We start from the raw sequence: 13,334 nt of genomic DNA, 5'->3' as shown, positions 1-13,334 counted from the left end.
TCAAACCATATTGATAAAGCCCTGCATATTAATGATTGAGGCACAAGATCTTGTCATGTGACGAGATAAAATATTTTTCAAATAGTTTCATGTCGTATCATTAAAATTATGTCTCGTGTCAATCTTTCACTAATTCACATGTCTTTCAAATTGATCTACGTGATGAATTCAAATCTTGGTAACATAATTAATTTTTATTTTTTAAATAAGATATAAAAATTATTTAAAATAATTTATTAATAAAATTTTATAACACCACCAAAATATGGTATTTAATTATATATAGATATATGTATGTAACATACATGCATGGTGTTGTTTTGAGTTTGTGACCATTTGAAATTGTTATGTTGTTCGTGTCGGACAATATAACGTTTATCGATACAAACAGAATCAACGAAAAGACGTAAGTCCCACCCCCTCATTTCTCGTCTCAGGTGCAAAAGAATATATATATATATTTTTTAAGTGGTCCAAGAGAACATTTACCTAATTGTAGATAAAATTCCAAACATAATGTACAAATCTTTCAACCTTTTTTATAGTATATATTTTTTAAATACAAGTTGAAATAATATCATACCGATAGAGATTTTGACTCCTGAGTATCATACTTTACAAATTTAATTGGTTAAGTAAAAGTTAAATTTTGAGTTCGAGGCTAGTAATAATATTACTAGTAGCTCACGGGGAGCTTTTTACAATAATTTGGACGGTTTTTACTTATTGCATGAGCATTATGCATCACTTTAGTAGAGGTGTGTAAACAATCAATTTGATAATTAATTTTGATTAAATTAAATTGAAGAACAAAATCGAATCAAGCTGATCGATTAATCTGAAAAACTGAACTAATCAATAACCAAACTCGAACTATATAAACCGAACTGAATCGATTAACTTAAAGAAATGTATAAAAAAATCAAAATAACCGATAAAAAAAATACACAAAATTAAAAAAAATGACGTCATTTTATAACATCAAAATAATATCATTTTAAAATTCGATTCTTTCAACCAAAAAATTGAATCGAAAATCAAAAACTGAACTTTTAAGAAAAATTAACTAAATCAAACTGACAAATTCGATCGATTCAGTTCGATTAATTTAAATAAAGAAAATTTTTACTCTCCTTATATATTAGTCTTACAAAGCCTATTTTTATAAGTACAAATAAGATGGGGATTGAGCAAAACTAATTACTTTATAGATATAGAATTTTTATTATTTATTTTAGAATATTTATTCATTATTTATTTTAGAATTTTTGACCAAAAAAATAGCATTTATTTTTAAAAATTCACAAAATAACATCATTTCATAAAAAAAATTACGGAAATACCATTCTTCTTGATATGTCACCAGCTTGGCATGGTTAGCAAACCAATAGATCTATGCCAAGTAAAAATGCATTGGTCACACCAACGACTCAATACTTAGAATAAAATCGTTGGTTTAACCAAGGATTTTGTGGGTACTTATGCCTAGCAAGACCCCTTTCTTGCCAAGGATTTTGTGGGTACTTATGCTTAGCAAGACCCCTTTCTGGCAAGCCTGGTGACATGTCAAAGGAAAGTAATTTAGTTTGGCGACTTTTAAAGAGTAATGTTATTCATTTAGATTAGAGATCGCATCCTCTTATTATTAAAGAAGTGCAAATGTTCATGTTTACTTATGCACCTTTTTATTTTTCAATAAAAAAATATCTACTAGACTAAAGATAGACTTCTAATCTAAATAAATAGCATTACTCTTTAGTGAAAGAGTTTAAAATACAAAAATACCATATAAACACTTAAGTTTGACACTGGTACTGTCACTCTGAGTTGATGTCTTATACTTCAGATTATATCAATGCTGAATATCAATACAAATGTCAAACTTCAATGTCTAAGTAGCATTTCCGTGTTTAAGATAAGTGCTATTTTGTCAAAAACAAATCATTTATTTATGAATGAAGTGAATGAGGGCCACACTTGAATAACTAAATACCAAGGGCCAAACATTCTGCTATATTGGCACAAATATGGATTCAATTAACATATTATATCCTCTCTATCAAATGCATAAACATGTCAAATCCCACATCCAACCGAAGCCAACGAACCAATCTATGTAACTTGAGCAAGAAGGGCTTTCTCCACTGTTTCACTATGTATGCATCAATGTCTGAATGGTTACTTACCCCCCAAGCTGCTGCTCCTGCTGCTGTTACCTCTCCTTGAGCTGGCTGCACTTGTAAAACATCAGCAGAAAGTCTCAAACTATGGCTTTCACGAACATATATCTGCTGAAATACACGAGCGATAAATCAAAATGCAGAAAATCGAACAGCAGAGAGGTGTCGAAATAGAGTAGCTCAAGATAAGAACATCCGGGAGAAAGAAAGATGCGTGTGGTTTGGGTGTGAAAGAGTTTTCTTCCTCGTTCGACTTACATATCAATATATATATGATGGGCAGAGTCCCGCATTAAGTCAAACTTCTTATCAGAGTTCCTTACTGTCTTGCATTTGTGCCCCGCGTCGAAGGAAAGATAAGACCTTCATCCTACAGCGCAAGGAGATAGGTTATAAAAGGAAGAATGAATTTTGACCCAAACTATGGACTAAATAGTAGATAATAGATGTCGGGATGACCAATCGCTGATTATCTCCAATGGAGAAGCAGGAAACAGTTCTGCTTAGACATTTTTGTTACCAAATAGAAGAAGAATATGTGAAATAAGTAATTCGGTTTACCCAACAGTTTGAGAAATATCAGAGGTCCTCACCCAAAAGTAGTAGTTAAAGGTGATTAATGGGTTCGCGGGACAATGGAATACACTCAAAAACCTCCCCAGTCAACTAGGTTTGGGTTGTGACAGTTTGGTTAAATCTGGGGCATTAAATATAGAGATGATGAAAAATGAGTTCCAAGTTTGTATATTTTACAAATCAAAACAAGGATATTAATATATTACATAGCTCCCAATTAATCTTCTAAGCCAAGAGATGTGAATTAACTTACGACAAATAATCTGCAATAGAAAATATTGGAAGCCTTCCCAAACCATCACCCTTCCACTTTCTTCTTTGTGAAGTAATGAGTTTGTCAGCATCTGAGCCGGCTGCTGTCAGAACAAACTACCAAGTACAACTGTTATCATCTATCAGTGCAAGCATATATGTAAACGCAAACATTCTTTAAGCTTAGAGAGGGGGGGGGGGGGGGGGGGGGGGGTGCGGCTGCAACTCAGAAAGAAAACAAAAGGATGGAGATCAGAGGAAGAGACTTAAAATTCAAGGAGTGTAATGTTTTAGTATTATTAAGCATTCTTCATAAATATATTGGTATCTAATGGACTCCTGCACCATACAACATGACATGTGACAAAAAGAAAACGCAGTCTCACGAGTATAAGCATCATACCTCTGGGCCCATACAGCTAAAAGGGCAAGATTGAAACCCGTTATGTTACTAATACACTTGACTTTTTGACACTCGCATAATTGTAAGTATTTCTTCAAAGAATTAACAACACTTCTTCATAAATTATCTACTACACTTTTCAACAATTATACACTCTTTAAAAATTATAAACATTTTTGCTATGTGTAAAAAGTGTTTATATTTTTAAAAAATAAATATTTGTTATTATGTAAAAGTGTCTATAATTTTCAAAAATTAAGAACACTTTTAATTTTTGAAGTGTTTATAATTTTTGAAAAGTAGTTGATAATTTATGAGTAAGTGTTGTTAATTCCTTGAATAAGTATTTATATTCTATGAGTGTCAAAAGTTAGTGTACAAATAGTATTACCAGGATTAAAAAAACTCTTTTGATGTGGCCAAGAAGTTACAGCTGGAGGAATAAGAAAAAGTCAAGCCAGCCAAGTACCATGTACTCTATATACCTTGACCTAAAACACTGAAGATACTAGCAATTTACCAGATCTCGACATTAAAAGGTCAAACAGGATCAGTGTAAGCTCTTATGCATGGTCTTAATTCCCTGAAATAACTACATAATGACTTAATTCATTATCTCATGTTACATACTTAAAAACGGCTCTGTAAAGATTATTTCAGGGGAGAAGCACTAAAAATTCAATGAATAACATTAAGAGAGACTACAAGGAGCAATTTTAAAAAATGAGAGATGGCAAGAGTCAGATTATACCAGTGGAAAGAGTATAGCCATGACCCCATAGCTGACAAGAGGAGAGAAAAAGAACATAGGCAAAACACAGGGATTACCTGGAAGTCAAATATCAAACAATAGATTCAACATGCTGTGAATAAAGTTGACAGTTGAATACACGGGAAAGCATAATCTCTGAACTAATGAAAATTTCATCACTGTATTCAGTCAGAAGGAAAAACGTTTCGGCATTTTGGGCATCATTGGTGCTATGTGCATGCAAGTAATAAAAGAATTCACCACATAGGACATCCCTGCAGAGTTTCTTCACAGAATATAACAAGGAGAAAATAAAATGCATGCATAACTTTTGTCTCCCTCTAGACACAGCTCCTCTACTTTTTATGTCTCTCTCTCAAAAAAAAAGAAAAAATTCTAGGATTTCCTTTATCAGTAAGAAAGAGATTTTTTTTTTAACAGAATTGACCGTCATCTTTATTTAACTCTACAGCCCATTTAAAGGTGTCCAACATGTGTTCCGCATTCACTCCCTTCATGGCCGTGCTGGTGTAGCTTTAATCTAGAAAAGTATTAAGGATAGACAGATAGCCATATCCAGTAAGGAAAGAACATTTACCAAAACCAGCAAAAAATGCCCAGTTAGATTCAAAGAAGTCAAGCCTTTTGTCCAAACGCAGTCCAGTGAAATTCCATTTGTACCTTAGAAGTTATAAAGTGCCAATAAGAGATCATCTAGCCACTACTAGGAACAGCGTAGTAAAATAGAATAAATTAAAACAAAGAGAACCAGTTTGCCACATACTCAAAGCAGTAGTAGGCATACATCCATGAAAGAAGTAGAAAATTCAGTGACTTCCCAATGTATGGTACAAATCCTGTAACATATACCTGCAAAAGATCGTAAAAGAACTTTATATCTCTGCAAATATAAAACGGCAATGAGTTTGAAATGAATGTTCAAAAACAGAAATTATCTATGTATAAATTTTGTACCACCTGTAGGAAGAAGATGCTCAACAGGACAACTGAATAGACTTGTTCTGCTATTCCAATCATGACCCTGGAATAAATGATTTAACAAGAGTAAGAGTTCATGTGTTATACCACTTAACTCTTATCACAAGAGAGAATTTCTAATCAGCAGTTCTGTTTCTCTTGAGAAACCATGATCTATGCACAATTCAAAGTTAGAAATTTACCCCCCAAGGTCAGTACTTTTATTTATCTGAGGTGCATCCAGTGAGCTAGATTGCTCCTGTGCGCTTTGAACCTCTGCAGCAGTAGGCCCGGATTTTCCAATTGCAAGAAAACCATACTTAGCAATGTCATTATACCTGGATTGAGGCATCTATATCAGAAAATGCAGGTCTGGATAAAATAATATTAAAGTATCGAGTCTGAAAACAACATAATATCAACCCTTAATCCTGCCACGTGGAATCAGCTAAATGAATTCTAATTCATCAATCATTTCTATCTATGGCCTAACTCCGCCTGGGGATGTTATCCACTGCCGGTCCCAAGCCCGGATAAAGGAGGAGGGTTGTGTTAGGTAGCCGACAGCCAACGTAAAACTTAGTCGGATCCAAAACATGAACTCTAGACAAATTATGAAAAATCGTTTGGGCGTGGGCGTAACCCTTCATAGCGACGCGCTACACTGCCCCCGTGTAGTGACAAGTGAGCTAGGGCAGCTGCATCGGCGCCCGGATGTAGTGATAAATGAGCAAGGGTTCCCGCATTTGCTTGGACGGATGTGGGTAAAGAAGCTAGTCCAAAATCAAAATCAAAACCAAAATCAAATCAAAACCAAAACCAAAATCAAAATCAAAAACAAAATCAAATTCAAAGTCAAGGCCAAAAACAAAATCAAATCCAAAGTCAAGGCCAAAAACAAAATCATAGATTAAGGATTGGGTCATGGAACATAGGAACATTAACAGGCAAAGCTATGGAAGTGGTGGATGTGATGATTAGGAGAAAAATTAATATTATGTGCCTTCAAGAGACGAGATGGGTAGGGAAAAAAGCAAAAACTTTATCAGAAGCTGGATATAAAATATGGTACACAGGAACTGATCGAGCAAAAAATGGAGTGGGGATTATTATGGATAAAAGCTTAATAGATGAGGTAGTGGATGTAAAGAGAATGGGGGATAGGATTATTATGGTGAAGATTAGTCTAGGAAGAATGACTATGAATATCTTTAGTACATATGCACCACAAGCGGGGTTAGGTGATGAGATAAAAGCAAAATTCTGGGAGGACCTAGAGGGACTCATACAAATGATACCAAGAGGAGAGAAAGTGATTATAGGAGGTGACTTAAATGGGCACGTGGATAGAGACGGAAACGGATATAGAGAGGTACACTGAGGGTATGGATTCGGGGAAATTAATAATGAGGGTAAATCTATCCTAGATTTTGCTATGGCATATGGCTTATTATAACCAATACTAGGTTCAAAAAATGGGACGAACACTTAATCACATATAAAAATATCACCTCAAGCACCCAAATAGATTACTTCCTCATGAGACAAGAGAATCGGTTATGTTGTAGGAATTGTAAGGTGATACCGGGAGAGTGTTTGACTACTCAACATAGACTTCTAGTACTTGACGTCCAAGTAAGAAATTGGAAGAGAAAAAATCACATAAAACAAAATCCAAGAATCAGGTGGTGGAATTTAAAAAGGGAGAAACAACTAATCTTCAAAGAAAAATTAAGGGGTAGAAAGGAATGGAATGGAGAAAGACAGACAAACCAAATGTGGAAAGAAATGGCTAATGCTCTGAGAAGCACGACAAAGGTAGTCCTTGGAGAGATAAATGGTAGAGCCCCTAACCTTAAGGAGTCTTGGTGGTGGAATGAAGAGGTACAATTGAAAATTAAAAATAAGAAAACTTGCTATAAGGCGGTATATCAATGCAACAATGAAGAAAATCAAAAAAATTATAAAGAAGCAAAAAATGCAGCAAAAAGAGCTGTTAGTGAAGCAAGGTCAAAAGCATATGAGAATCTATATAAACGACTTGATACAAAAGATGGAGAAAGGGATATATATAAATTAGCTAAAGCAAGAGAAAGAAAAACACGGGATTTAAATCAAGTGAAATGCATAAAAGATGACAATCAAAATGTTTTAGTAAATGAGGGAGCAATTAAGGAGAGATGGAAGGAGTATTTCACAAAATTATTCAATGATGGTGGTGACACAAGAGTTAGGTTGGGACATCTTAGTAACTCCGAAGCGAATGTGAGCTACACATTCTATCGACGCATAAGTTCAAATGAAATAAGGCAAGCTTTAAAAAAGATGAAAAATCATAAGGCAGTGGGATCAGATAATATACCAATAGAAGTATGGAAATGCATGGGAGAAGAGGGCATCTCCTGGCTAACGCAACTATTTAACGCCATCCTTAAATCAAAAAAGATGCCAGATGAGTGGAGGAAGAGTATTTTGGTTCCTATATACAAGAACAAAGGAGATATTCAAAATTGTGAAAATTATAGGGGAATTAAATTAATGAGTCATACCATGAAACTCTAGGAGAGAGTAATAGAGCAGAGGCTCAGAAATGAAACAAAGGTGTCAGAAAATCAGTTTGGTTTCATGTCTGGTAGGTCAACAATGGAAGCTATATATTTACTGAGGCGTCTAATGGAAAGGTATTAAGATTATCAGAAGGACCTACATATGGTGTTTATAGATCTAGAAAAGGCCTATGATAGGGTCCCTAGAGAAGTATTATGGAGGGTTTTAGAGAAGAAAGGAGTCAAAATAGCCTATATACAAGCCTTTAAGGACATGTATCATGGTGTAGAGACAAGGGTCAGAACATGCGGAGGGGATAATGAACTATTTACAACTACAATAGAACTGCATCAAGGTTCTGCACTAAGTCCATACTTATTTGCCTTAGTAATGGATGAACTCACTAAAGATATTCAGACAGATGTGCCATGGTGTATGCTATTTGCAGACGACATAGTGTTGGTGGATGAAACAAAAGAAGGAGTGAACACTAAGCTTGAGTTGTGGAGAAACAATTTAGAATCTAAGGGATTTAAATTAAGTAGAAAGAAAACAGAATATATGGAATGCAAATTTAGTAAAAATGCAAGAGTGGATGATGTTATAATAAAATTAGAAGACCAAATCTTACAAAGAAAAGACCATTTTCAATATTTGGGATCAGTGATTCAAAAAGATGGAGAAATCCACGAGGATGTCGCACATAGAATTAAGGCAGGTTGGCTAAAATGGAGAAATGCATCGGGGGTGTTATGTGATGGTAAAATCCCATTAAAATTGAAAGGAAAATTTTATAGGACAGCTATAAGACCAGTCTTGCTGTATGGCTCAGAATGTTGGGCAGTCAAATACCAGCATGAGCAAAATACGAGTGTAGCGGAGATGAGGATGTTAAGATGGATGTGCGGACATACAAGAAAGGATAAAATTAGAAATGAAGTTATTCGTAATAAGGTAGGAGTAGTGCCAATCGAGGAAAAGATGAGAGAGACTAGACTAAGATGGTTTGGTCATGTGAGAAGGAGACTAAGAGACGCTCCTGTGAGTAGAGTTGATGAAATGGAACAATTAGTCACAAAAAGAGGTAGAGGTAGACCCAAGAAGACTTTGAGAGAGACATTAAAATTTGATATGAAATATATGATCTAAATGAGGATATGACAAAAGACAGAAATACATGGAAGTCTAGAATTCATGTAGCCGACCCCACATAGTGGGATAAAGGCTGGATATGTTGTTGTTGTTGTATTTCTATCTATGGCCTATCTTCTGTAAGGCCCTTATAAGTTATAACTCGTATTGCACCTAAGAGTCTCCCATTGATCTACTGCTACCTTTTTTGCTAAATACTTGATCTATTCTATCCACTCTTCTTAAATGAGCCTTCATTGGTTCTCTTCTATTTAACCAAACCATCCCTAAACTATTGAGTCCCATATTCTGCACAAATTCTCAGTTCTACTTGATGTTAATAAGAAAGCAACAGAATCAGAAAGTATATAGTTAAGGGCCCATTGACAGAGCTTTCATTTAAAGAGTCTTTTAACTCCCAAAGTTTCCAAATACGAGCTGCAACTCAATCCCCAGTGTGATGCCTCCTAACTCCTAAAAGAATTTGAATCTGATAACTAGCACCTTCTTCTAATTCTCTTCTTAGTTCTTTTAACTTTTTACACTATCAGAACCTATTAAACAAAAAATTAAACCTTCTAACCTTTATTCTTCTATTAAAAATTGCTTGAAAAAAGTTAAGGCTAGGACCACCAACCATTAAGCCAATGCTCTAACATGTATCGTTCAGAGTCTCAAACATGCAAAAAGATCATTCAATTTCCAAGGTGGAGGTGCGTAACAGGTACATCCCACCCATTGACTTTGGCATTATTGTCAGTGCCAATCACTGTTGAAATATGGCTCCAAAGAATTTCGTAAATATCCTGTTGCTCCTTCCCAGAAACAAGGGCCATTCAATATTTTCATCCACAAAGACATCATGCTTCATCCACATATTAATTCAAAAACTCACATGCTTAAGTGTGTCAAATAATAATAGTAGCCAATTGTATAATTATTGTACAACGATGTCCAAACTCCACTGAGTTCCCTCTCCCATACTCCCATGATTATCAATCTCCAGAACACAGTGAACAAAGTTTATGAAGCCAACTCCAACTGTTGGAACAAGGCATGGTTTAGTTCAATCAGATTGAGTAGGCATCATTGAGTTGAATGAAATTAAGTTTTACAAATCTCTACTACTACAATTTTGCCAGCATTTGTAGAACAGGATTCTTCAACAGTGTCCTGACATTATCTTTTCTCTTTTAACAAGGGTACTGATATAGATGTAAAAGTTAGAAGTCACCAGAAAAGCATCTTTCACTAGATTAGATAAGTATGTGAAAAGTAGTTAAAACATTGATTAACATAGCATAAAAATAAAATCCACCAGTTTAACTCCTAGATAATGTGAAACTAACATGGAGTAACAAACATTTACTGACAGTTTAGCAAAAGGGGAAAAAAAGCAGTAGTCAGGTTTTGTAATGCCAAAATAAATAAATAAAAATTAATAAAGGGCGAGGGCAAGACAAAAGGAAAGGAACTTACCACAGATTGCTTAGAATAAAGCTGAATATATACAAAGGGTAGAACCACGAAACCTACAAGAGATACCCGGATGCAAATAAAAATGAAAATTCTTCCAGAGATGACAATAACAATGTTACACAAGAATGATGAAGTATTACCCAATACCCAGGAAACAGTTAAAATGGCACCCAGTACAAAAACATATTCTAATGTATAATAACTTAAAAATCACATAAGACTACATGGTTATTAAATGCTACTCACATAGAAGAGCTGTAGGAGTCCAGATCGTAAGAAGGAATAAAATTTCAAAACACTTCCAAATGAGCATTGTCCTCCATAACTCGTCTGCATGCACTGCTCAGGTAATATCCATTGTAGCGTTGGAATGATGACTGAGTTTAAAATAAGGATACTGCAATGTAACGTCTGAGACCAATAAATCAACTGACAGTACAAAAGTGAATACTGAACTTCAGCAGATTAACCTTTAACAATATTAAGCAAAAGATATTTACAGACTTCAGTAACAATAATAATAAACAGCACAATTTACGCCCCCCCCCCCCCCAAAAAAAAAAAAAAAAAAAAAAAACTCAGAACAAAAGAAATATTTTCTTTTTATGAAGGCATGAAAAATAAAATATTAAAAGTGACTTGCTATCACATGCAATTAGCACTTATCTTCTCAATTGTATGCTTACTTTTTTTCTTTTTTTCATATTTTAGTTACAAGAAACTGTCTGAGGATATCCATGTGGCGAAATTCCCTTGCTCTCCTCCAAAAATTTTCACACACCCAAAATGGCAGTGCTACACAATTGAAGAATCAGTTGAAGCTAAGACAAACTACTAACAAAGTGAACACGCGGATTCATACACTAACAATACTAAAGCAAACACCCACTACTAGCCCAATCTGACTCAACTGGAATCCAATTGTGAGCAACCAAAACTAACCAACTCAGAAACTGTATACTAATCTCAAAATCCCAATTTGGAACATAAATACAATCTTGCAAACACAAAAAAATACGTGACATAATATCCACAAATCTATCTGCACAGTAAGATTAGAATGCCAAAAGTAGAGGAGCTTTAGATTACCTTCCTAAGAAAATCAAACCGTTCAATAGAAAACACTGCCCTGTTCGGATCGCGAGCTGTCTCGACCTAAATTCCAAAACGACACGAACAATTAAAACATCAGAAATCAAAAGCGCGCAGCTAAAACAGTGATCGAGAGAGAGAGAGAGAGAGAGAGAGAATACCTGAGGCAGTAGATAACGGCCCTGTGGAGACAACAAGCGTCTCTGAAACCCTCGAGCCAGGACAGCGATGCTTGCTTTAGCTTCGGCCCCAAAGCTTCCATCAGACTCCCTCTGCCTTCCCTTGAGAGAGAGAAAATCAGGAGACCGATGATACAACCAGTAGCCATTTGTAACAGTGGCGTCTCACAGGAGGTAAACGGAATTTAGGAATAATTGAGCGGAAGCCCCTATAACTGTAAAAAATATCACCTGTTCCCCTAACCAAAAATAATAAAGGTGTATTAAATCAAATTCAAGGGATCACTCTTTTATTTTGAAAAAATATAACTAACACTTCCGACCGTTAAAAATAGATAAAAATAATTAATCAATGACATTCTTTTTCTTGAGAAAAAAATAAAAAAATTGATAAAACTATCGTTAGAACTTGGTTGAAATTAAAGAAAAAAAATTATTATGTCTAAGAAAGTGAGATTCATGCTTAAGGATAAACCTAAGCCTAAGAAAATAAATTCACAATTTATTAAGAAATCTATACGAAAGGTTCGTGAAAAACCCAATAAGACTTTATTCTATCAATAGCCTCACTCGTGAGGGACTTCAATCCATGAGTGTCCTTACATGTGAGAGACCTGTGAGGGATTTCAATCCATGTGACTTCACTCCCACCCTAAGAAAATTAGACTACGACCAGGTGACCTTATTCGAGAACCTCTATTGATGCATTTGAAAAACCTTTTCAATAATTCATTAGTCATTTGACAATTACTATTCGAGAGATCTTTCGATATCCTCGTTTATAATTTCGAAAGAGAACTCGAAATATTTGTCGAAGATTGTAATTTTCCTTTCACTTGTCAGTCTCTTCTCTCTTTATAAATAGAAAAGTTCCACTCCAAACTACGATATGCTTATTTTCCTATTGAGATTATAATTTTATTTCAAACACTAAACATTGAAAGATCTACAAGTGATCTCACCCCATGCCCCCAACCAATTTTTACCTTGCAAGTTTCCCATAGACTTCACAAACACACTCTTTTGCATCTCTATCAAAATACTCGTCCTACGCAAAAAAAAATATATATTATTATATCTTGATGATAACAGAAATAAAAGTAGCAATCGTCGACGAGAGATAAAAATAGTATACATGCGAAGAATTGTCTATTTATCAAAATTTAATATACGATAAGCTATTACACTGATCTCTTGAATTGTTTAAAAATGTACTTCATTTATTTGACATACAAAAACATTAATTACTTACTTAGAAAAAAATATTAAATACTTTTATAGGGTAAAAAAAATTAAAGTATATTATCTTTGTACTATGTAACAAACTACTAGTTACTATACTATAATTTTTATCACCATAACTATCAAACTTTAGCTTTTGTTAAAATTCTGTCACCTTTTTTTATTTTTTTCATCAAATTCTATTAACAAAAATTAGCCTATAATATATTAATATGAACCCTATAATATATTAATATGAACCCTAAAATCAATCGATGTTAAAATTAATATAAACCCCACAATTAAGTAATTTTATGATTTATATTAATATATTTTAGGTTAGTTTTCATTAATAGAATTTGATAAATAATCAAAAGAAAAATTAAATTTTAATTAGGTATCAAAGTTCAGTAATCAAGATGGCAAAAATTAAAATAGAATGACTAATTTGTCACATAATATAAAGTTTAAGGACTAGCAATATAATTTGTCCTAATTTTATGTAAACCCAAACAAAAATGTTATTTAAGCCCTCAAATTTGACA

The 13,334-nt window shown here is 34.1% G+C and overlaps 1 protein-coding gene across 10 annotated transcripts; it reads right to left on the bottom strand.

Annotated features, from left to right (window-relative positions):
• Positions 1 to 1,986: 1,986 nt before the first annotated feature.
• Positions 1,987 to 11,732, bottom strand: LOC127810444 (protein EI24 homolog). Of its 10 annotated transcripts, none has more exons than XM_052349935.1 (12): positions 11,551 to 11,732; positions 11,387 to 11,452; positions 10,544 to 10,694; positions 10,298 to 10,350; positions 5,344 to 5,478; positions 5,141 to 5,204; positions 4,947 to 5,032; positions 4,761 to 4,843; positions 4,163 to 4,239; positions 3,010 to 3,125; positions 2,439 to 2,550; positions 1,987 to 2,291 (listed from the first exon to the last, which is right to left on the bottom strand). In XM_052349935.1, the coding sequence occupies exons 1-11, from the start codon at positions 11,715 to 11,717 to the stop codon at positions 2,490 to 2,492; spliced, it is 1,059 nt and encodes a 352-aa protein (XP_052205895.1). In that variant the 5' UTR covers positions 11,718 to 11,732; the 3' UTR covers positions 1,987 to 2,291; positions 2,439 to 2,489. The 10 variants fall into 10 exon arrangements, with proteins under 10 accessions (XP_052205895.1, XP_052205896.1, XP_052205898.1 ...); XM_052349936.1 differs by having other exon boundaries at positions 1,987 to 2,288; XM_052349938.1 differs by having other exon boundaries at positions 1,987 to 2,236.
• Positions 11,733 to 13,334: the final 1,602 nt, after the last annotated feature.

This window comes from Diospyros lotus, chromosome 9 (assembly GCF_014633365.1).
Source record: "Diospyros lotus cultivar Yz01 chromosome 9, ASM1463336v1, whole genome shotgun sequence".
Classification (NCBI taxonomy): domain Eukaryota; kingdom Viridiplantae; phylum Streptophyta; class Magnoliopsida; order Ericales; family Ebenaceae; genus Diospyros; species Diospyros lotus.
This window is presented reverse-complemented; position numbering and strand designations above follow the sequence as displayed.

What these genes read in the sequence shown, in the direction of transcription:
- LOC127810444 (XM_052349935.1), bottom strand. Translation starts at nt 11,717, where the DNA reads ATGGCTACTGGTTGTATCATCGGTCTCCTGATTTTCTCTCTCTCAAGG. An exon ending in TGGCTATACTCTTTCCACTG is followed by an intron (nt 3,126 to 4,162) that starts GTATAATCTGAC and finishes TGTACTTGGTAG; the next exon opens with TTTGTTCTGACAGCAGCCGG. An exon ending in TCTATTGCAGATTATTTGTC is followed by an intron (nt 2,551 to 3,009) that starts GTAAGTTAATTC and finishes CTTGCGCTGTAG; the next exon opens with GATGAAGGTCTTATCTTTCC.